General features: G+C 56.3%; 7 protein-coding genes across 7 annotated transcripts; 6 read left to right on the top strand and 1 right to left on the bottom strand.

The window, feature by feature from the left end:
* Nucleotides 1-95: 95 nt before the first annotated feature.
* Nucleotides 96-1,056, top strand: TRIREDRAFT_77188 (uncharacterized protein; the record flags this gene model as incomplete). The annotated part of the gene is made up of 2 exons (XM_006964483.1): nt 96-331; nt 393-1,056. The coding sequence occupies 2 exons, from the start codon at nt 96-98 to the stop codon at nt 1,054-1,056; spliced, it is 900 nt and encodes a 299-aa protein (XP_006964545.1).
* Nucleotides 1,057-1,178: 122 nt separating this feature from the next.
* On the bottom strand, nt 1,179-2,063 carry TRIREDRAFT_60345 (uncharacterized protein; the record flags this gene model as incomplete). Its single annotated transcript, XM_006964664.1, has 1 exon — nt 1,179-2,063. One exon carries the CDS (start codon nt 2,061-2,063, stop codon nt 1,179-1,181), a length of 885 nt encoding a protein of 294 aa, XP_006964726.1.
* A 1,535-nt stretch (nt 2,064-3,598) lies between these two features.
* TRIREDRAFT_77191 (basic leucine zipper transcription factor domain-containing protein) lies at nt 3,599-5,533 on the top strand (the record flags this gene model as incomplete). The annotated part of the gene is made up of 1 exon (XM_006964484.1): nt 3,599-5,533. One exon carries the CDS (start codon nt 3,599-3,601, stop codon nt 5,462-5,464), a length of 1,866 nt encoding a protein of 621 aa, XP_006964546.1. The 3' UTR covers nt 5,465-5,533.
* A 1,259-nt stretch (nt 5,534-6,792) lies between these two features.
* TRIREDRAFT_60493 (Hypothetical protein) lies at nt 6,793-8,099 on the top strand (the record flags this gene model as incomplete). Its single annotated transcript, XM_006964485.1, has 2 exons — nt 6,793-6,954; nt 7,137-8,099. 2 exons carry the CDS (start codon nt 6,793-6,795, stop codon nt 8,097-8,099), a joined length of 1,125 nt encoding a protein of 374 aa, XP_006964547.1.
* A 4,241-nt stretch (nt 8,100-12,340) lies between these two features.
* TRIREDRAFT_77193 (uncharacterized protein) lies at nt 12,341-17,855 on the top strand (the record flags this gene model as incomplete). Its single annotated transcript, XM_006964486.1, has 3 exons — nt 12,341-12,438; nt 12,570-17,622; nt 17,680-17,855. The coding sequence occupies 3 exons, from the start codon at nt 12,341-12,343 to the stop codon at nt 17,821-17,823; spliced, it is 5,295 nt and encodes a 1,764-aa protein (XP_006964548.1). The 3' UTR covers nt 17,824-17,855.
* Nucleotides 17,856-19,376: 1,521 nt separating this feature from the next.
* Nucleotides 19,377-21,071, top strand: TRIREDRAFT_121427 (uncharacterized protein; the record flags this gene model as incomplete). The annotated part of the gene is made up of 2 exons (XM_006964487.1): nt 19,377-20,880; nt 20,986-21,071. 2 exons carry the CDS (start codon nt 19,377-19,379, stop codon nt 21,069-21,071), a joined length of 1,590 nt encoding a protein of 529 aa, XP_006964549.1.
* Nucleotides 21,072-21,916: 845 nt separating this feature from the next.
* On the top strand, nt 21,917-22,634 carry TRIREDRAFT_106512 (uncharacterized protein; the record flags this gene model as incomplete). Its single annotated transcript, XM_006964488.1, has 2 exons — nt 21,917-22,160; nt 22,453-22,634. 2 exons carry the CDS (start codon nt 21,917-21,919, stop codon nt 22,632-22,634), a joined length of 426 nt encoding a protein of 141 aa, XP_006964550.1.
* Between the last annotated feature and the right edge of the window lie 548 nt (nt 22,635-23,182).

Below are 23,182 nucleotides of genomic sequence, written 5' to 3' on the forward strand. Positions count from 1 at the left end.
GAGGCATGGGGCAGCAGAATATTGGCGAGCGTCGAGTCGAGGTTCTGGCGCAAACCCCGATATCACATCTTCGAGGTCGATACCCGGCAGCAAACATGGCACCAATTGACCGGTGTCTGGCCTCCGTGGCCAGGCTGACGCTCTCACAACCCTCAATACGGCCGGCGGCGCCGCTGATACCCCGATTCCTTGCGCCGGCGCTGATACAGTCTCGACAAGCCTCAGTGGTGCGGACAAAGAAGGTGAAGAAGAAGGCTGTGCCAAAGGACTTTAAGCGACACAACCTGGAGAAGAGGGAATTTCCACAGTTTACACTATGCGATGCTATGCGGTATGACCTGCGAAAGCTGCGACAAGAAGCCAATGCTCAGAGTTGCTGACGAGATGATAAGGGTTCTCCGAGCCGTGGAAGTCGGCCAGCCTCCGGCTTCGATCAAGTATGAAATCCACATCAACCTCAAGACTGCGCGAAACGGCCCCGTCATCAAGAACAGCATCCGACTGCCGCATCCCGTACAGAGCGACTGGCAAATCGCCGTTATATGTCCCGAGGGCAGCGACATCGCGACTGCTGCCACCGCCGCCGGCGCCGTGGCTGTGGGAGAGGAGACCCTGTTCGAGGCTATTCGCCAGGAAAAGATTGACTTTGACCGTCTGATCTGCCACGAAAACAGCGAAAAGGCGCTCAACAAGGCCGGCTTGGGAAAGATCTTGGGTCCCAAGGGCCTCATGCCGAGCAAGAGGATGAAGACGATTGTAAGCGATGTGGTCAAGTCCATTCGCGACTCGGCGGGCGCTGCGGACTATCGAGAGAGGCAGGGTGTCATTCGCATGGCCATTGGACAGCTTGGCTACACGCCCGACCAGCTCAAGGCCAACATCCAGGCGCTGTTGAAGAAGGTCAAGTCGGAATGCGCTGAGATTTCTGAAGAGGTCTCCAAAGAAGTGCACGAGGTCATCTTGAGCACGACCAACGGCCCTGCGCTGAGTTTGAACGGCAGGCTGAATGATCCGGAGAGCGGAGTGACGGTCGAGGCGTTGTCAGGTGTCATGTAAACCAGTAACGACATGTATAAAGTGTACAATATCCAAAACATTGCATAAAATAGAACGCTCGATAGCAAGGTCTCGTTGTGGGTATCATTAGGTATGTGGTTTGTCTCATTACGTATCAGCCATCACCTGCCTCGAAGAGCCTTGACAGCATCGCTCTGTGCATCGAGAACTCGGTAGACGCCAAGATAGCCCAGAACTCGGCTCTGGCCAGCCATTCCCGCAGCACGCGCTTCTTTCAAGGCGTTGCTCAAGTCTAGTAAAAGCGTGTTCCGGCATTTGGTCAGTCGCGCCCTCAGCTTGGCAACGAATGCGTGGGTTTCGTCCAGCTTGCTGATTAGTGCCCCAAGTTGACTACACTCGCGAGCCGAAGCCAGCAATTTGGAGGGAGGGCTTCCTATCAAGCCTTCTACAGCCTCCGCTTCTAGCTCTTCATCGTCGTCGCTGTCGTCCTCCCACTCTGCAGCTTCCTTCTTTGGTAGGCTGTCCAACGCCAGGGTCTCCTCTAGAGTAGATAGCCGTTCCGAAAGCTCGAGCATTGTCCTTCCCTGCTCAATCTCTGAACGCACGTCTCGCAGCTCATTCGTAAGCGATTCTGCGTCTCTTCTGCGTTCGGAGACCTTTTCCTTTACTTCTTCCACGGCTCTGCGAAACCCAAGAAGAGAGACCTTGACATCCTCCACCTTTTCGTCACCCCCTCGCAGTTCGGACCCCAATGACAAGAAGGCTGTATAGTTCGAGTTGACGAGCTCCAGAAGCTCGTTGCTGATGGTCGCCGTTCGCTCGCGCAGGTCGGACCGCAGATCCTCTAGTGTCTGGTGACGATGGGGGAGGGCTGATAGATATTCGGCGGGCTCAAAGTCGGGTGCGAGGAAGTCGGACCGCGGGAGGGCTTCGGGGAATGGCAGGGGAGCATCGTCCTCGGTGTCTGAAGAGTCGGACGGGAGATTGAAGGTTGATCCGCCTTGTCGGCCAGGGCGAGACGGCAGCGAGAGGGGAAGAGCAGCCATGGGGGCAATGGAGTAGCAATTGGTAGACAGCAGGTTGAAGAGTCAGTAAATGAAGCAATTGCCTGAAGGAGGCGTGTCGACAGCTGCAATGCTGTCCTCAGCAATGGTGGACTATGGTGGACAATGGACATGTCGCGAATGGAGCTCATTGACGATGACAAGGGTCGTAGAATCGCATTGTTGAATAGCCCCACTACATGCATATAACGGTCACAGTTCATCAAGGTGCCTACGATGAGCTCTCCAATAGAGAAACGTCTTTATCACGATTGACACCCAAAGCGACTCAAATGTGCTCAATACATACCAAGCTCTTTTTGCAGTACCTTGCCTTGCGACCAGCGATGTCGGTCGGATCCAGTATTTATGATGTTCCCTCGCTCGGAGGTCGAGCTGCTCCGCCATGAGCTCGGCAAGCGAAAGCCAACGGGTGGCCATTGATCTTCACGAATCGCTCCATCAGGGCAAGAGAGTGGGCGCAGATCTGTCAAGCGAGCTCCTGCAGAGTCGCTATTTATGCTGACCAGAGCCCGAATACGAAAGTCGATGGGCGTGAGTCTTCTTCTCGCCTTGTTGTGCTGCTGGTACAACGAGGGCAGACACAGACACCGTTACTCGACTAGGTATTGAGGTATTCTGTACTTGCCAAGCACCTCACATGCAGCACTGACACGGTCGAGACCCAGGTTGACACTGGGTAGAGGCAACCATTGCTATCGATAGCCCCGAACCCTGAATCCAAAGCGAGACCAAAGTTGGCAACGCTGGATCAGACAAGCCGCGCAAATAACGCAATAATCCCACACTTTTCTCGGTCACAGAGCTTGCCAAGATGGAGAAAACGATGACTCGTGGTGGAGCTCCCACAGGTTGCAGCGGCATGATTGGCTGGCGTGAGACAAGTGGGGAGCGCCGAGTTTGGATGGCGCGTCAAATTTTTATCAATCAAATCTTATCAATCGATCAAGCCCACCTGCAAGTCTCCTGGAATCGGACCATGTCCTCGTTATAAGAGGCAGGCCGGGTACGCTCGGGTCACGAAAAAGAGACTTTGCAATCCCCTCTGCCCCCGCTTCCATCTCTGCTTCTGCATCTCGCCATCTCATCATCTCAAACATCTCTCATCTATACAAAGCAGCCCTGCAAAAGGCACAGCCTTGAATCCCCATCTGCTGCTCTCGCCTTTATTGGCCGGTTTGCTCGGTGTAAAGCCAACGAACCAACCCCCCCAAGAGCAGTCCGGATCCCGCTGCTTGCAGGCCGCACAAGTCCACAAAATTCGGTCACCACATCTCGGACATTTTTCATTCTACCTTTGTCCTGCACTTCGGAAATTTTCCTTTATTCCACTGCAACTACATTATCGCACCGGGGAAACCCCCAGCGACAGACGGCGAATAGCGACCCAAAGGCCGTGAGCGAGTGAACCTGTGGTGCATAAAGCGCCCCAGTTTTCCCTTCTCGGGCTTCCGAGCTGCCGCCGACAGCGAATCAGCGATCGCCCCCGAGCCGAACCCACCTGGACTCGCACCACCATGGCGAGCCTTTCTCCAACGTCACCTCCTCACCTCTCCCGATCCCTTGAAGCCTCATCCGCCGGCAGCGACAAATCACATCGTGCCGTCAAGACCGAACACCCTCCGCCCGAGGCTCCTCCAGCCGCGCCCAAACGAGCGCCGCTTCCCTCGCAGCCAAAGTCGGCGGCCGCGCCACAGGCCCCGTTTGTCCGCATCTCACTGCCGCCCGTCAACAAAATGTCCATGACGGCGGTCATCAGCCCGAGCCCGCAGACGGAGCAGCCGCAGCCAAAGATGTCCATGACATCCAAGGAGTGGGTGATCCCGCCGCGGCCCAAGCCGGGGAGGAAGCCGGCCACTGACACGCCGCCCACAAAGCGCAAGGCGCAGAACCGAGCAGCCCAGAGGGCGTTCCGCGAGAGGCGGGCGGCCCGGGTTGGCGAGCTTGAGGAGATGCTGGATGAGCATAAGAAGGCACAGGACTCGCGGGAGAAGGAGTTGACGGACCAGATTCGCAACCTGGAGCTGGACGTACAGTCGTTTAGGTCCAGATGCCTGCTGCTGGAGAGCATGCTGGAGCGGGAGCGACAGGAGCGCATTCGCGCTGAGATGCAAGCAGAGACGCTCAGCCGCAGATATGAACAAGCCAACTTTCGGTCAGAGAGCCTGGGCTCACTGCCGCCGCCTTACGGTCGGCAGCATCAACAACAACAGCACCAACCTCAGCAAAGGCACAGTCTGTCGGACAGTCGAATGGGTCAGCAGCAAAACACGACACGCCACTTCTCCATCTCTCAGATCGTCACGCCGCCTGAGATCTCCGACATGCAGTCTCCCCACGACCCATCCGAATCCCATCTTACCTGCGGTAGCTGCTCACCAAATGGACGGTGTGCCTGTGCTGAGGAAGTCCTTGCATCCGTAGCCAGTGGCTGCGGCAAGTGTGGATTTGGAACAGCCTGCCAGTGCATGGACGACAGCGGCAAGATGACTGGCCAAGGCCCCGAGTTGAAGCGCCCTCTGTCGCCATCGGGAGGAGCCTCTCAAGAGAAGCGCCAGCGGCCAATGGCAGCGGCCAGCAACGAAACAGACTTCACTTCCCTATTCTCGCGGACGACGACGCAGCAGCCGCCGCTACCTCAGCCCAGCTCCATCATCTCGCAGCTCCCATCAGCAGATACCCTCCCATTCAGAGACAGTTGCGGGTTCTGCAAGGACGGGACCTATTGCGTGTGTGCCGACGCCGCCATGGCAACTCCCGCCATGACACCGGCGGATGCCTCACCTCCAGTGACGAGACAGACCAGGACACCCCCTCCCCTGGACTCTGACGTCGTCACGCCACTGCCGCCCATGGCCATGGAGATGACGGCTGACGGCGCAGTCAAGCTTCCACGCCGCAAGCCAGCGCGCTCCCAACCGCAGCCGCAGGCAGACAGCACGGCCGCCCGCGGGAGCTGCGGGCCCAACGGCCCCGGCACCTGCGCCCAGTGCCAGGCCGACCCCAAGTCGGGCCTCTTCTGCAGGCTGATGGTGGCCAGCTTCAACCGCGAGCAGGGCGGCGCCAGCGCTGGCGGGGGCTGCTGCGGCGGCAAGGGTGCCGGCGGCGGCTGTTGCAAGTCGAAGCCCAGCCAGGAGAAGATTACGCTGCCCAGCCTGCCCAGCCTCGGCCTTAGCTGCGCCGACGCGTACCAGACGCTGTCCAGCCACAGCAACTTTGAGCAGGCGGCCGACGAGATTGGGTCCTGGCTGCCGAAGCTCAAGGCGCATCCGACGAGTGACCCGCGGGCGGCGCAGGCGGGCAGGATACCGATTGAGGTGGAGGCAGCGAGTATTATGAGCGTCTTGAAGGAGTTTGATGTTCGATTTGGGAGGGAGTGTTAGATATCATTTTCGCTTATTGTGATTCGAGTCGCCCAAGGAGTTTAAAAGGCTCAGTGTAATAAATCACTTCGTCCTTGGCAAGTTACTGCTACGTCTTTTACGTCTTTGTGCTGTGCGTGAAGCTTCATGTGTTATATTTACCTTATAAGTACCTAGGAATGATATCTAAAAGGAACCATGGCACCACCAGATCGTGTGTCATTACCCCCTTGCTGGCCGAGTCCATAGTACCAACAACAAATAATATTAAGGGTAGGCTGTATCACACTCTAGATTCCAGCAGAAGCATCACCTCCACGACAGTCAGACAAAGACCTGGATCAAAGAGTCAACATCACCTCGCCCTGTAATGACTATTATGATGGCACACACACACACGAAAGAAATTAGATGGGCCGGCTTTCCCATGCTATTCGTCACAAACATAAGCAAAAGGACTTGAAGCACCTATTCCCAAACCCCAGATCTTCCCCTCCACTCCTTCACCGAAACAACATGCAGTCAACCCGTCCACACTTACATCTGCACACACACACACACACACACACACACACACACACACACACACACACACACACACACACTTTGCTTTTACTAATTCACGCAGTCCCTCCTCAAGACACGGTAGATGTGGAGCAACATGCATGATTAACCAAAACTGGCTTCTCTTCACATCCCATCTCTCCCGTGATATTACGGGCTCTCTTGACTCTTCTGGTGTCATTCTCTTCACAGCCCAGCCTCGCCCAACACAAGGTCGAGTCACCAGCGTGAGCTCATCAACTTCTCACGTCAGTATGCCGTATCATTGGCTAAACGATCGGGAAGACATGCATAATGCTTCGTACGAGTTACATGCCTGGAATAGGGCGACGCCTGCTGCTGATTCACCAGCGAAGCAGTGAATGAGAAGAGAAAGCAACCCACCAGCGCGTTTGTCACCGGCCGTCTTACGAAGCAGTCATTGGTGTTTGGTCCTGTCTATGCTGCTTCTCTGCTCGTTTGCCCAAAGGTAGATACTCGCACCTGGTTGGCCACAAGTAAATGAATCTACCTCGTTAGGCTGACTTCTGCTATCAAACCTGCAAACGCAACAAGCCGAGTGAAAATTACGCCCGTTGATACCTTGCGTAATGGTAGGCCGCCCAATGCCATGATATGAACACTTCCCTGCTTGTTTTGTCTTCTCCTTTGGTTCTTCTTAAACGATCAACCCCAAGGCCCAAAAGCTGCATGTGTTCAGAACCCCATGCTCATGCTTCTTGACGGATCTCGTCTGTACTCGTATGGAGACCTGCTGCACGCCGACCAAGGCCTACGACAAAACAATGTCATCAGAACCCTCCACACACACACCGAGCGTGCCTAGCGCGCTGGAGACGGACACGCGAGTGTGTGCGGACGCGAGCGAGCGGCCAGGCCGCGTCCTCAAGGCGTATCTGCTCCAGAATGCCCCAGAGTATCGGGTGCTCGATGCCTTGCGGCAAAAGGTACGTTTACCTACTTCTCATGTCTGCTGACTCGCGCGCGCGCGAGTGCTGCTCCCAACCGCCAGAAACTCCCGTCGTTGCCAGCCAGGGTATCGCAGGAGATCACATCACTTGTATATACGGGATTTTTGAAGTACTATGTAGTAGTTGCAACCTGGCTCACTGTCCATGTCACACGTTAGGGTTGGGAGAACAAAGCCGGAGACGTCTTCTTCGCGAAACAGAGACAGCAAGCGGACCACGCAGATGAGAAAACCGTCCACTTCTTCTATAAGATGATGAAGGGCATTGCCAGCGATATGAACCGAGCCACCGGCGCGCTCCGAGTGCACGTAAAATGGCCCGGCAGGGCGCAGATCCTAGACTTCTGCGCAGCTCCGGGTGGGTTCCTCGAAACGGCCATGGCCATGAATGCTCGAGCCGAAGCAATGGGGTTCAGTCTGCCACCCACCCAAGGCGGGCATAAGATCATGATGCCGCTGGGCCCGGTCGTGACGTTCAAATACGCGGACGTCACCATGTTTGCGGGAGACATGGGCTTCACGGATATTCCTCGAGATCACCCAGAGGCTGAGAGCTTCGACCTGGTGCCCAACATCCAAGGCGAGCGGCGCTTCCATCTCGTCTTCTGCGACGGGCAGGTCTTGAGAACCCACGTTCGGGCTGCCTATCGGGAGCAGTGGGAGGCGCGGCGCCTGTCAGCTACACAGCTCGCCATTGGGCTCGAACACGTCTCGCTGGGCGGCACCATGGTGGTCCTCTTACACAAGCTGGATGCCGTCGACACCGTGCGCCTAATCTACACGTTTAGCAGGTTCTCTACCATCCAGCTCTTCAAGCCCACAAGAGCACATGCCAAGAGGTCTTCCTTCTATATGATTGCCACCAACATCCAGAGCACCTCGCCGCTCGCACGCGAAGCTGTGGATTCCTGGAAGCAGATGTGGCGGGTCATGACCTTTGGCTCTGATGAAGAACGGGTGAAGAAAGCATGGGAGGATCACATGGACGAGCAGGTGCTGGTGGAGCAGTTTGGGCCCCAGGTCGTAAGGCTCGGAAGGGATATCTGGGATATTCAGGCCAGAGCTCTCGAAAAGGCGCCGTTCATGCAGGCCGGCCAGAATGGGCATCGAAAGACCGGTTGAGGGGACCACTCGTTGGGCAGTAGCTGTAGTATGCACAGGTATCCGTAGCAGCACGAAGCACTCCGCAGTACGAACAAATACATGCAATAAGCCGCAGAGAAGCAAACAGGCATCATGGCAGCATGGCCATCCCGCCAGCCAGCTCCAGTACGAGGTCTAATGGCGCAAGGTAATAGCATCATCGGCTTTGTGGCGTCCCGCGAAGAAGCAGAAGCCTTGTTCTTCCCGTCCTCCGTCGTACACTAGCAGCGTTGTTGAGGTCAAGCCCCGTCCCGTTCCAGCTCGTCCGTGAAGCCGCCTGGAACGGGAATGGAAGTTGCCGAGGCTGGCTAGATTCGCCTGCGGTGCGTTGTCAACGACGTCCCCCGTTGCGACATGGTCAGCGCCCTGTCCAGCCAGACAGAGCAGAGCCTCGGAAGCCTTTGGCAGCCGCTAGTTACACCGCTTGAGCAGCCGGACAGTCGAACGATCGAGTGGCCGTCATTGGAGGAGCGCCGGACGAGAGGGATCGATAAGAAGGTCAGGCAAGATGAGCAGAGAGACGTGGGTTTGGTTCGATTTGTTGCTGGTTGCAGCACGGAGGAGATGCAGCAGGCAAAGGATCCCGGGAAGCTGCAGAAGAGCTGCTTGAGGTGCAGGTGATGAATCATGTGATGTGCGAGCTGCTGAAGAAGTCGGAAGCAGTCACAGCCGGGAAGGTACGGAGTACGGACGACATGCACCCACTGCAATCCTTCCGGGCCATGTACTACAAGCAACGTGTACCAGCTACATGTACCAGAGTATCTGCTAAGGTACCTTACCTACTCACCACCTCGCAGGTCCCTGTGCTAGCCGTACGGAGCTGCCTTGAAGATATTATCATCTCGTGCTTCATCTAAGCTTTCTTAGACTCCCGGAGGGCAGAAGCGGCAAATGAATGGTGGGAGATGACATTCGATTACGATATCACGAAGCACATATGCAGCCCAAAGTCGAAGCTCAGATGCAGAAGCTGTGGAGCATCTGGTTGCAGAAATGCCCTCGACGAGAGGTTAGGCGAGGCCCGCCGCAAATCCCACCACTCAAGCCCGAAATGCTTCGCCTCGCTGACTGGGACGGGCTTCCGTAGGGCATGGCATGGCAGAGGTCAGGCTTAAGGCAGAGGCAAGGCAGGGTAAGGTGTTGTTCGCGACACACTCACGGCGGTTGCATGTCAGGCGACGCGGCGCATGACGGAAGAGATGCCCCCAAACAAGCGAACTGCTTGCAGACGGCATCTGGCCATTGGCTGACAAGCGGTGGCCCACCAGATCGTGATTATGAAGCAGGACGGGGGAAGCAGGACGGACGACGACGGAGAAGAGGAGGAAGAGACGCAGACGCAGACGCAGAAGCAGAAGCAGAAGCAGAAGCAGAGGCGGAAGCGGAAGCAAGAGAGGAGCTCAAGGCAAAAGGGAAACGCGTCCGATGGCAATGGCAGAGAGGCGGTTGGACAGAGCGGCAAGCCTACGGCACAGTATACAAGGGCCAGACAACGGGACATGCTTTTTTGGTGCTACTGCTGGTGCCGGTGCTTAGGTTGCTGGGAGGCAAAGGGGAGCCGTTGGGATGCATGGCGGCATGGTGGTGTCGGGCGCGGCGCCTGATTGGGCCCTTGTGCGTGAGCTGGCATCCATCTCCTGCTGCCGCATGGCGTGGACGACGCAGATTGGGCGAGCCCTGGGGCCGTTTCGTGGTGGACATGGATTGGCCGGTGGATGCGATTGCGTCCGGATGGGGTTGAGCAGATGCCAATGCAATGCACTGCCAACTCATCGAGCCTCCGACCACTGGCGACGGGGAGGCGACCAGACAACCGCGCGGGCTCAGACGCACCACGACGCACCGCGACGCACCAGGCGGGCACCCTCGTCGTCTTCCCTGGCCTCGTTCCCTCTCTGCTCGCTCGCTTCTTTCCTGTGCTTGGCCGAGCCCACTTGCGCGCGCGCGCACAGTCTGGCTCCCACGCTTCCCGTACGGCTGCATGCCATGTATGTACGTGTGGACGCATGCGTGTGTCTGTGCAGAGCGGGAAAGCTTGAGGGTGAGGGTGAGGGTGAGGGTGAGGGTGCTTGAGGACGAGTGTGAGGTTGAGAGTGTGGCCCAACCCGAGGCCTCTCCCGTTGTTGTTGTTGTTGTTGTTGACAAGAGGGGGAGCAGACGAGCTGTTCATTGTTGTAGTAGCACCGCGAGGGCTCTCGAGACAGGCATCTCTCTCATGCTTGGCCATTTGCCTCTGCCTGTCATGGCAGTCATACGAGCGCGCGTGTGCAACCTCGCCGCATGTCTTGCCCCGTACGAGTAGCACTCAGGCAGACATGTACGAGTACCTCCGTGGACGCAAGGTATGTACCTATGATGATGCTGCTGCTGCCATGAGCCATCCTAATGTAAGCCCGCCGGTGTGGGAGAGTAAGTATATCATGCTCCACGCTGTTTGTGTAATTTGTATCGCATCTCGAAGCAACCGCCACTCCTCCCTCCTCTCAGCCAGGAGACCAAGTGTCTCTCACGCTGCCTACCTTACCCGTACACTGCCGTGTCTGCTGTGAATGCCCTTCCCTTGTGTAGCGCCAGCCGTCAAAGCCAATCCTCGCCCGCGCCAGCACAGAGAAGCGATCGTATCATATCAAATCGTTGCCACTGCGCTAGACCACGACAAGTCCGACATCTGTCTTGAGTCAACCCCGATACTTTGCGGTACTTGCCGATATCTTTGCTCGCTGTCCGTCGCCTCTGTACATCCTACGAGGCACGTCACTTGTTGCGAAAACGCAGCAGCATCGTCATCAGCAGAGCACGAGGCCTTTCACCGACGTTGCGCTGCGACACGTTGACCATTCGCCGCCCGTTGTCGTCTCGTCGTCAGCCCTATTCGCCCTGCCTTACCGCCTGCTCTGCACACCGTCACTTGCACCGAGCAAAACCTGAAGATGGCCACGTCCAGTCCGGACCAGCCCGACGTGTAATAATAGGTACTACTACTATTAGACACCATCTCAGCCGGGATACGTACGGTACTTGTGAATATACGAGTGCCAGCACGCACTTGCAAGTACCTACATACCTTTCTGCTTGCTGTCAGGGACAGACAGGCAGCTGTCACCAGCACAGCAGCACCTGGAACATCGGTCTCATCCAACTCATCCGCGCACAAGCGACGACATCCATCGACATACGCAGACGGGACAACCACCGCATCAGACTCCACCGCGAGCCGCCGAACCCTCGCGATCCAGCTCCTTTGAATTCAATCTCAATCCATCCATCCTACCTAGGTATACTAGCAGTACCAACCTACCTAGGTAGTGCTTGGAGTAGTATTATTGCCTTACCTTGAATTAGGTAGATACAACCTACCTACTCAACCTAAAGCTGCACCTACTCCTGCTACTGCTACCAACCTCGACCCCAGCAGCCCCCCCCAGCTGCAGTGCCGTGCTATCGGTGGGGCCCTAGCCCGGGAGCAGCGCTAAAAAGCTCCAGGCCTGTGCTGCTGTTTTTTCGCTACCCCACGCCTGGCTCCAGCGCCTCCGTCTGCTCCAATTGTCTGAGGTGGTGCCTTACAGCTTCCACGCTTCCAGTCGGGTTCACCTCTGGCTGCACTCTCTTCTGCTCGGCTCTCTCTCCCTTGGCAGCTCGCCTCCAGCCTTCTCTCCTGCATCCGCTCTGAGCTTCGTCCTGGTAATAATAGCAGTGTTATTATTAGCTCGTCTCAGCCGTGCCTCCCGTGGCCTGCATCGGATCGCAACAGGCGCTGGCTGTGCGCCAGAGTCGACTCTCGTCATCGTCCAGCCGTCTTTGCTTTGCGTCTTGTCCGCAGGTACCTACTATCGGGATTGGATCGATACCTTCAAGTCGAGGCGAAACCTCCGCACTTCGAACCCCTCCAAAACTCTGCCGCCGAGCTCTTTTGCCTGCCTCCCAACCAAACCCGCCACCCTCGACCTCTGCTTTTCACCTTTGCAACAATCTCCCACCGACCGCCGCCGGGCTTTTACTCGCCAACTCGAGAAGCTGTCTCCGTACCGTCACCTCTCTCCGTTTGATCCTCTCTCGCCTGCTCGCTCCATCGCCCTCGAACACGACAAGAGAACAGCGCTGAAGCAGCGGCGGCCGCACAGCTAGCCCGCCTACCTAGGTTATTGTCTGTCGAGCCACAGTCACAACGGCCTTTGGAGCCTCGTCTACCCGCTCGCATATTCTCCCAGGGAACAAGAATGATCCCCATGCAACGCTCTCTCTCATCGCCAGACTGTGTTGACTCCTCCCCACGTACGTTGCCGCCGTCCTCCCAGGCCCAGACCTCCTCCCGGACGTTTGACATTGCACCCGAGTACTGATGGTTTATACCACTGGTCCAGCCGTGTCACCCACGGTTGCGCACGAATCGAGATCCTCCACGCCGTCACCGGACAAGAACAACGGCGGCGCCAACACCAATAGCAGCAGCAACGGCAACAGCGTGGATGCTCAGCGGCCAAAGCGGTACGGCTCGCGAACGCCCAGCCCGACGCCCACCCGCTCCTCCGACATCCCCCAGACCCTGGCCTTGCGCCTGAGTGATGATGTCCCTCGCCGCGGACGTCATCCCCGCCATCAGTCTCCCATGGCCTCGCGAAAAGCCATTGTGGCTCAGCCCAACCTGCCAAACTCGAGCAGCGCCAGGCACGGCCCCAGCTACCGCCCCCTGACTCCCACGAGCTCGTCAAACGAGACGCTGCCGGGCTCAAAGTTCACCAAGAAGCCCCTGCTGCAAGATGCGTCCTTGTACACGAATACCCACCTGGTGCGGGACAGTGACAACACCACGCTCGAGGAGCTTGCCCACGTTGTGCGCCTCTCCAAGTACCAGGAGCGCAAGCGCGCCAACACTCGCATCCGCCTGCAGCGAAGCCTCATCTCCACCGCATTGAGCGCCCGCTTGACGCGCTGCGGCGAGATGGCGCACCGCTACCTTGTCGAGAGCTTCCGAAAGGACGACAAGGACAACTTTGCCGCTCTGTACAATGCCATCCACGACGTGCGCAAGAGCTGCGATGAGCTTAGGCGATATGCCCTTTTGGAGCCCGAGCTCGAGTCCATGTCTTCTGGTGCCCTTGGCTCGTCTGATAGCCTGGACACTCCCACTAACTCAACAGTTGGCGTCGCTGATTCGCTCAAGTCCATCACCCCGTTTCTGCATGACATCTCCGCCTCGGCCCGGGAGACGTTCATCGAGTTCCTGACACAGATTCGAACCAATCCGGACTACCTGGCCACTCGCATATGTGCCCTCTCGAGCTCTGAGCTGAATGTCTTTTTGAATTTCCACAAGGGTCTGGAGCCGGTTGAGTCGGTTCTCCCATTTCCCACGCGAAACCCCAACCGGCCTCATGCAAGTGCCTCGGGCCGTAGTACCTCCAACACCGACATCGAGAGGCTCCTCTCTTTCCAGAGACATGATCCGCTGTCGATCCTGATTCATGCCTGCTTTGCCAACTCGGCTGGCCCCGATAGCTCCGAGGATCAAAGGCGAACCGACATCTGGGCGACAGTCCTGGCCAAGCTCATCGCCGAGCCCAAGTCTGCCGGCGAGCACTTTTTGATCTGCGTGCTAAACATCTGGACAGCTATGCGCGACTGGTCTGGCAAGTCCAGCATGGAGTGGTACCTCATGAAGATACTTGAGGACGGCGCTTTCCTGCTTGATCGCGCAGAGGATCAGCACGGCACGCGATTCAACCTCTCGGATTGGAACCAGTCGGATGAGCTTGCGGCCAAGGATTTCTACGATCGCGCCGTCAACGGGCTGTTCGAGCTGGTTGACGACGAAGATGCAACCGGTATCCCGGAGGGCCTTCTCGAGCTCGGAAATGCCATCTTGAGCAAGCTCGAGAACAAGTTTGTGGAGAATACCTCCAAGTGGCTTGTCTGGAGATGTCTCTTCTTTGTCTTCCTGCTCGGCGTCATTATCCACCCCGAGTACTATGGCATGCTGGCTGAGTATCACATCACCCCCTACGCCAGGGAGAAGATTCTGAAAAAGGTTGCCATGAAGGCCCATGAATACGTTTCAAGCATGTGGAGCGGGAAGCCTTCGGCCACCTGCGTCCCCGTGAACATCCCGCCCAAGATCAAAGGCCACGTGGAGAACATCCTCGCCAGGTTCCAGGGGACCCGGTCCAAGATTCCGGCCGCCAAGCTCCTCCCGGCGAGGTCCATCACCTCCCTGCGGGAGACGGTCGAGGTCCGCCCCTACCTGGTCATCAGCCCTGCCGATCTGGCAACGCTGGTCAACGCTCTCTTCCCGGAGAAGCGGCCCCACTCGGCACGTTCCGGCCCAGCCTCCATCTCCGGGCTGTCGGCCATTTCCCAGCCCATCTCCATGTCCAACCACCACAAGAACAGCTTCGACACGGCCTCCATCATCAGCACCAGCGCCTCGTCCATCCTCAGCGACGCCACCACGTCTCGCGACTTCATGTACGACCTCAACACCGCGACCCCGCGCTACTCCCCTCCTGCAGAGGACCCCGAGGAGCAGCGGCGCCTGAGCAAGTACGAGGACGACGGCTACCGTCTCAGGCTCGCCATCCACGAGATGCAGCAGAACCTTGGCTCGGATGTCGTCCGTGGATCAAGCCACCCATGTGCCGAGAGGTGGGTTGTCCTCTTCATTTCCCCCGATGGAAAGAGCCTCTCGACGCAGATGACCTACGATCCCGACGATGAGCTCGAGGATGAGGAGAACTCGTCCAGCACAGACACCGACGAGGATGAGACGCCGCAACGCCCTGAGCTGGACAAGGATTACCATCAGCTGCGCAACTCCGTTCTCAAGCTGGTGGAGGACTATGAAATCCCTCGCAGCCTAGAGCCCGAGCGTGGACGGGCACAGCTCAGCAATCGCGCCTCGGGCCTGCGAAAGTACACGTCGAGGAACAGAATCATCCAGCCAGAGAAGACGGTTGCCAGCCGAAACCCGTACCGGAAGCAAATGGGCGTTGACGGCACAATCTCCACCACCGACCTGACGCCAAAGGAGCCCGAGGAGTCCGAGCCTGTCCTCATCACGATGCTGAAGGCGGCTTCGTCCCAGTCAAAGGCGCAGGCCGACTTCGTCTCCGCCCACATGTACTGGAAGACGCTGAACCAGCTGACCGCGCTGGCTTCGAGCTCTCTCCGGCAGGACGGCTTCGCCGCTCTGATCAACATCTTAGCTAGGGGCCCCCGCGACGCCATCCGCCGCTCTGCGTCGGCCATTGAAGAGTACGACGCCTGGCTCGTCTGGCTGAAGCAGAGCCAAGAGCGGCACGAAGGACTCATCGACACCATGATGAAACGCGTCAATGCCATCCGCGACAAGATGTGGTATGTGACCGACGTCCGCAATTCCAAGGAATATGCGCACAGCCGTGACATCTGTCAGGCTCTCAAGACCATGGGTATGCCGCGTCGTTGGAGCTCGTTTCAGCGCTCAAGGGCTCACAACAACCGCGGTCCTAGTTCCTCCTACCTCTACCGCACCGAATCGCAGATTATGGACCTCTTGGCCGCTTCGGAGGAGCAAGGCGGGCCGAACAAGCTTAGCGATGATCAGGCAGAAATGACCTCCATGTGGCTGCACCAGTACGGCATCGAGAATTTTTGCCAGGGAGAGGAGAGGATCCACCGCTTCTGCTGCGAGGTGGACCGATGCATCTCCAAGCTCGTCGGAGAAACCCTTCGCGAGGCGCCAGTGCTATGGTCCAGCGAGCTGTATAAGCGAGACAAGCTGGTCCATGACCGCAGCAAGGCACGAGACCGTGACCACTCATGGGGCGGCGATGACTCGACGAGTATCATCAGCGAACAGGACAGGCGCCATACGTCATCGTCGTCCGGGCGATCCAGCTCGTTTGCGCGCGATCTGAGATCCATGACGAGCAACAACACCAGCCACCACTCTCTGGACTCTTCGAGGCACGGCCATTCGAGGACTCATGGCATGCTGGCCGACATTCCCGATGCGCCCGAATACTTTGACAAGGCGTCGCCCGTCGATTCGTCAGGCACGTTCTGGTCGCCGTTCCAGCCAGCCATGTCTACCAGCTCGGCTCCATCACGATACTCGCCCACCACCAGTCTGACCAACGTGTCGACTACCTTTTCGGCCCCTCAGCATCACACGATTCCATCAATCACGAGCGTCTCTACTGGCCGACCAAGCACGGCGGCGTCGTCCAATGACACGATCCAGCAGCATCGCAACGACGATGAAAAGACGCGGTTCTTGAACGAGCTCAAGCAGACACTCACCAGCTTGCTGCTCTCCGACCTGGGCAATCAAGTTCTAGCACGGGGCTCGGAGACGGATGGCTGGTTCCAGAAGCTCGGGCAGCAATGCATTGACAGAAAGGACGCTCTCGAGAGACGAGCTCGCCGCAAGTCCGACAAAAAGTCGATGCAGAAGCCGGGACTGGCTAGGCCGAGGGGGCTGGAGAAGAAGAGGAGCTTTGGAAATCTCCGGAACGCGGGCGACAGCACTGCGGAGAGGATGTCGGAGCCCACCGACAACACGCCTGTTGCTTCTCCAGAGACTCCCACGGCTACTATCGATCCGCCGCCAGCGCCCAAAGAAACGTCCAACGAGTTTCCTTTCAAGAAGGCTTACCAGCGTCTTCTCAACATGTTCTGTGTGCATCCCAACCCTTATGCCAAGCTGAATGCTCTGAACGAGCTGGAGCAGCTCATCATCGCATCAATGATGTCGAGCGGTCCCAAGAGGGGCCGATGGAACAGATCTGATGCAGGCTCCAGCATCGTGGAAGACCACAGCTCCAGCAGTCGCCCGACCCCGTTGGAAGGCATGATTGACAATGTCAAGGAGCGCCGATTGCAAGCTCTTCAGTCTGGCCTCCCGACGACTGGGTTTTCCTTTACGTCCCGAGGCTCCAACTCGGAGACACGGTCCATTGTATCCGGGGGTGCTTCCAACTCGGACCTCATCACCAAAGAGCTGTACACTCTGTTCCGAGATGCGTCGATTCGACCAAAGTCACTTTTCCGTGACCTGCAGTTCATTGCTGCCTTTGTCCCTGCCTCTGTTCTCGATAGGCCGGAGAAGGGCAAGGCATTCTGGAACACAGGGCTCGCAGCCCTCAAGCTGAAATCGGAGGTGTGCCGAACCATGGTGGAGATGGCAGACGAGGTGGTTGCGGCGCATTCGCATGCGCGCCAGTCTTCCACGGACAATGCCACTCCCCTCGACACGCCTCAGTCAACGACTGGTACTCCCCCGCCCCCATCCACTACCTATGGACTGAAAGATGTTGGCAAGATGTGGACCATTACCGCTAAAGAAGGCTATCCCACGGCGCAGCGCGAGCTGGCCTTGTTCTACCTCTCTAACCCGGAATCCGTTGAAAGGACAACGCTTCCCTTGTCCAAGCCAAGAGAGGTGTTTAAGCAGACCGTCATGGAGAAGTATGGCCGCACCAGAGGCGGCCTCGGCGGCTCCGGCTCCGGCGGTCTCGGCAGCGTAGGTGTCTCTTCGAGAGGGTCGGGCGCCGGCAATGGCGGCTCTGGTGATGGGCAGCTCTCTGGTGGCAACGAAGGTGATGTGAGAACTGATCCAGGTCTGATGTGCGTCGCCGTCCACTGGATGGAAGCGGCAGAGCAGGGCGGCGACGAGCTTGCTTCGAGCTTCCTGCGACAGAACGAGTTTATGGGGCTTGGTTGATTTGAGGGGGAGTAACCCCACGGTGACCGTATTCGGTGGCCAAGCCGGCGCGCGAAAGTCTTTGCTCGGCCATCGTTTCCTGATGATTTTGACGTTTCTTCTTCCTTTTCTTCATCTTCATCTTCATTCTCGGCGGTTGCACTCTTGCGTAGGCGACAGCAATGCATCCTTCAACGGGGCATCCTTACCACACTCTCTTTGTCGCCTCTTATCAAGCTGACCTTGACGCATCATGACACGAAAACCTGAAACCGGCAACACGAGTATGAGTCCACGACATGGTATGATGGCATCATAACGATCTTGAGCCTTTCTTTTTATCCTTTCTTTCTTCTACATTCAGAGGACGACTTGCATTCTGGATCATGTACCAAGCGACAAAAAAAGATGATACCTTTTCTTTACCCTCCTTCATCTTGGTTCCACCGCGGCCGGTATAGAACATGAGGGAATAGCGGGCCAGCTGGCTGGCTCCTCTGATTTTATGATACCATCAATGACGGGCGCGAAAAACACGGGCTTTGGTTCACTTTATACCATTTATATCACATTTTTAAATCATGTGCAACGCCTGCCTTTCAGTACTTTAGATAGACGGACACCCACGATCTTTTGGCTTTTGCTTTCTTGTTTTTGTTTTTCTGCTTTGGTTCCGAGTGTGTGAGGAGGGAGGACGTTGGGCTTGGGCTTGGAGACGCGAGGTCAGTTGTGGCGGAGGATATACCACGAGTTGACCCTCCCCCCCCCAAAAAAATCCTGGACAGCACGTTATGTAGCTTTTGCACTGGCTTTTAGAAGAGGGGACGAGAAATGCACTGAAAATGAGGATGATTAGATGCACGAGTGTCCATTCTCTGGTCCTGCATGTGTCCCAACTAATCATTGATGCTCAAAGGTCTCCGAGCTGAGATGTTGAATTGTTTGCTTTGATGCATACCGGGGTTAGGTGCATGAGGCGCAGGCTCCAATGGGGCAATTGGCCAATCAGCGACGGCGTGTGGTGGATACTGGAGCTGGGCGGCAGGCAGCAGGCGGCAGGATCCCGATTCAGCTGGCAGGGGGGGGACCTGGGGGGGCTGCTGCGGGAGGCGTCCAAGGGCCTGGAGGGCCTGAAGAGAGCCTGAAGAGAGCCTGGAGAGCCAGAAGGGCCAGACGGGATATATAAACAAACAGGTCCATTGCATTCATTCATCCAGTCCTCTCCTCTTCTCTTTTTTTTTCTATCATCGTTCAGTTATTCTCTCTCTTCTCTGCTCATCATCATCATCACCATCATCATCATCACCATCATCTTCTTCTTCTTCTCCTTCAACACCCATCACTCTCAGTTCCACTTTGCTTGGCTCAACAGCTGTTGTCTGCCTCTCCATTCACTCAGCCCTACCAGTCTCACCACCTACTTGTATACCTACCTATCGATGTACCCTCCTCCTACCCTCTACGGCTGAGGCACCCACGGCAACAGCTTCACCTTCATCTCCCCTCAAACCACCCAGATCCCTCTCCATATCTACATATACTTCTTCTCTTCCAATCGCACCTACAGGGGCACCATGTCTTTGTCTCCCGGTGAAATCACCCAGACCTGCGGTCTCGTCAAGATCCCTCCGGAGATTCTCGACAGAATAACAAGGCATCTCACCACGACCGAGTACTGCAAGCTCCGCCTGACGAGCAAGGCCGTCGAACATGCTCTCTTCTCCAAGTTCGCGTCCGAGTTCTTCACGCGGAAGCAGTTCATGGTCTCGGAGTTCAGCCTCAAGGCCCTCAGGGACATCTCCAAGAGCCGTCTCGCGGGATGCTTGCGCCAAGTACACTTGGGTCTCGATGAGGTCGAGCCGATGGCCATGTATGCGTCAAGGGGGGTGGCGGCAATGAAGTCCCTCCGCTTGCTCCAGCTGCGCTTGGCCGAGCAGGAGACGCTCTGGACGCTGGGGCTGGTCCCAAAGTATCTCGCCGAGGCCTTTTCCCGCCTCCCCAACCTCGAGACTTGCGTGGTTCGCGACTTCAACTCCGACAGAAGATCTCGAGATGGCCGCTACCGCCACTGGCTGAGCTACGGCACCAACACCATGCACATGGAAACCGGGATGCGCCCCAGACCTCGCCACGGGCCCGGCTGGAAAGACATCGGGCTCTCGGAGAATGCCACTCGCATGTTCAAGGCCGTTGTCCATGCGCTAGCCATGGCACAAGCAAGGCCAACAGCCATTGAAATGATGGAGAGGCGCGGGCATTTTCTATTCGACTCTGCGTTCTACATCCATCCTGATTTCGAAGCCGCCGTCGCTCCTGTTCTCGGACGGCTCAAGAGGCTGCACATTTGCCTTGACATGGCTTGGGACCCCTTTTCCACGACAAGTCAAACGTCAGAAGCCTGGCACCATGTCAACGCGGCCAAGTTCTTGAGATTATGCGAGAACCTGGAGGAGCTGCGCATCAACGGAAAGCGCGACTACATTGCCAACGGCGGCCGTAACGCTCTGCATCACCTGTTTGACTGGCTCGCGACGAAGCCTCAGACAGAGGCCTTATCGCCACCGGTGGCAGACGGAGAAGAAGAAGAAGAAGAAGAAGAAGAAAACAGCGCGCTTGTTCCTCCTTACGCAGAGCTCGCGCGATTGAAAACCCTCAGCCTGGGAATGACGGCCACTACCGTTGAGGATCTTGTGCGTGTGGTTGCCAGGTTTGCCGACACGCTCGAGAATCTCGAATTGTGGAGGGTCCATCTCTCGTTTGAGGACAAGGCCAACGACGAAGCCCTGGCGGAAACCGGGCCTACCTTGTACACTGTGCTCCTGCGGAAGATGCTGGAGATGCCCAACCTCAACCTGCGGCACATTAAGCTGGGCAACCTCCATCAGACCCTGCGCCCCATTGGCAAAGAGGCAGTCGCGGGGGCCGTTGATTTCAAGCCCGAAGCCAGCACGCGCGACAGGGCGGTGATGAAGGGCGAAGTGAGCACGACTACCGTGTTGGAATATACGGGCTCGGACTGGAGGCATTTTGTGTCCCACGAAATGATTCCTAGATTGTACACGCCTCGGGCCATACTACGTAAGTGATTTCTTTGGATACCTCGGCTGCCAGAGTGGCGTGCTTGCTGGATCCTCTCCTCTTTTTTTTTTTCTTCATTCGTCCATATGGCTAACATTGTTGTAGTAAAGCAGGAATCAGACATGGATGTGGATGAGGATGAAAACGAGAGCGATGGCGACGCCCACAACTATTGGTCCAGTTTGATTTAGAACAACTTGTTTGAGTCTGGTAACAAAGGGCTCCTCTTTCTTGATCTGGAGGGATTTGGAGTCTTTTTTTCCTTTTTATAAAGTGATGATCATGAAGCGAGGATAATCAATGGACATTACTTGAAGAATGCTGAAAAGAGCCTGGCTGATTGCTCAATGTGGCTTTTTCCTGCGTCTCCTTTTCTGATATTTTTTTCCTCTCCCGCATTGGCTCATGGAAGAACTACATTAGGGGGCGTCTGGTGGCGTAATAGACGCGAGCCTTTTCTTTCACACTTTTATCAATTATTTCCTTCAATCTGGGAGCAAGATGGGTCAGTCTGTTTGATTTCTACTCGGCGAGCAAGCATATATGCTCTATCAAAACGATGTATGTGAGGTCTGCTTGTACGGCTTTCCGGCATGGCTTGACCTTGGAATCGGTCCGCGAGAGGCGTAATTCTCTGTGGCTTTTTGACAAAAGAGTTCGTGTGCGAATTATCTCTCTGCAATGGCAAGAAATCAGCCACATGTTTTGTGCTGGTGTCTTGTGTGGCTTACATCTCGGTGAATTATCTACCGCATCGATCCTGGCGAGAGGGGTTGTGTATAGATCTGTCAAGATATTAAGCTTATATTCTAGCTCAAATGGCAATAGAATGGCTCTGAAGCTGCCGATGAAGCCGGTGGTTGTCGTTTTCCATTTGCATACCATATGTGCTTCTGTTGCGTAGGTAGGTAGGTATTGTTCAACCCCACGGTCCTCCCATCTATGCCATCTCTCTCCTCCTCCTTCTTTTCTATCATAAGACAAGCTCAAGATCGAGACAAGTTTCGACGATAAGAAGCACAAATTCTCGTTAACAATGTCATTCTTCAACGTCCTCCTCCTCGTCATGCTCCTCTCCGCAAGCTCCCTCCTCGCCCTCCGCCCCTCCGAAGCCGACCTGCCGAGTCTCCATGTCCCGGGCCATTGGGGCAACGACACAAAGGGCGACGAGGTGCACTGGCTCCCGGGCGAGCCTGCGCCGATAAACGATGTGGTGTTTTCGTGGTGTCGGAAGGGCGCGGTTGGGTGTCAGAGGGCACCGCTCAAGCATGGGCGGTGCTGTAAGTTTTATTTTACCACTTTGAATTCTTTATGTTTTTGTTTTCTCTTTTGGTCAGTTCTGGGGCACTTGAGGCTTGTTGCTGACATGTGTTGTTTAAGATGACTTGAGTATGCTTGATGGCCCGATGAGGGCGCATTTGAATACTGTCGGGGCGCAAGATGGGAGGTGTATGCTGTTCCAGTGAGTCCTACCTACATGTACTGCTTCCAACACCTCTTTCCAACTCCAATCTTACCTACCCTACAATTATCATCTTCCCAACGAGTCTCTGCTCTATGAAAAGCATCAAGTCACTAACAAAAACGTCTTGAAGGAACTACGACTGCAGCGGCGAACACACAGCCATGTTCACGGGGAGAAGCCACTGGACAAAGACCATCTGCGCCAACAGCAAGAACAGCAGGGTCGAGTGGAATCGGCAGGCGAGCGCGGTGCGGTGCTGCGCTGGCGGGCCGGAGAGGAGGTGGTGTAATTATGGGATTAAAAAGGCGGATCGGTGTACGGAGGGGTGATGCTGGTGACTATTGATGGCGAAGATGGTGGTTGAGGTTGGGGTGGTGATGCTTCTCGTGGTGTTTTTGAAGTTTGTGTACTTTGTTGTAAAGCAAATCACCTGTACTCATGGGCGACGTACATTTACAATGATGAGAGGCAATGAATACGAGCAAGCCATGGTTAAATGTACGTTGGGTTGCACGAGGATCCAAGTGTCAAATCAACACTTTTTCCAATGTCTGTGAGACACACATGTACCTTCCATTGAGCCAGACCTCGTACGACTTGGTGATAGCTTCAAATCAAAGGACACACAGTCGTTAGTCATCCTCAACATCCCCATAAAATCCAGGCAGCAAATCCACTCAACGACTCCCCCCTCCAAACCACGTGACGCCGCGTCCATCTCGCGCAACCAGCCACCAGCCTTCAATGATCTTTCTTGGCGCGCTGGTGCCTGAAACCGGGCCTGGAACGGAAAATTGGCGCCAGGGGTCCCCCGAACTTCCAGCGGCTTTTAGTGGG

Source organism: Trichoderma reesei, assembly GCF_000167675.1.
Source record: "Trichoderma reesei QM6a unplaced genomic scaffold TRIREscaffold_7, whole genome shotgun sequence".
Classification (NCBI taxonomy): domain Eukaryota; kingdom Fungi; phylum Ascomycota; class Sordariomycetes; order Hypocreales; family Hypocreaceae; genus Trichoderma; species Trichoderma reesei.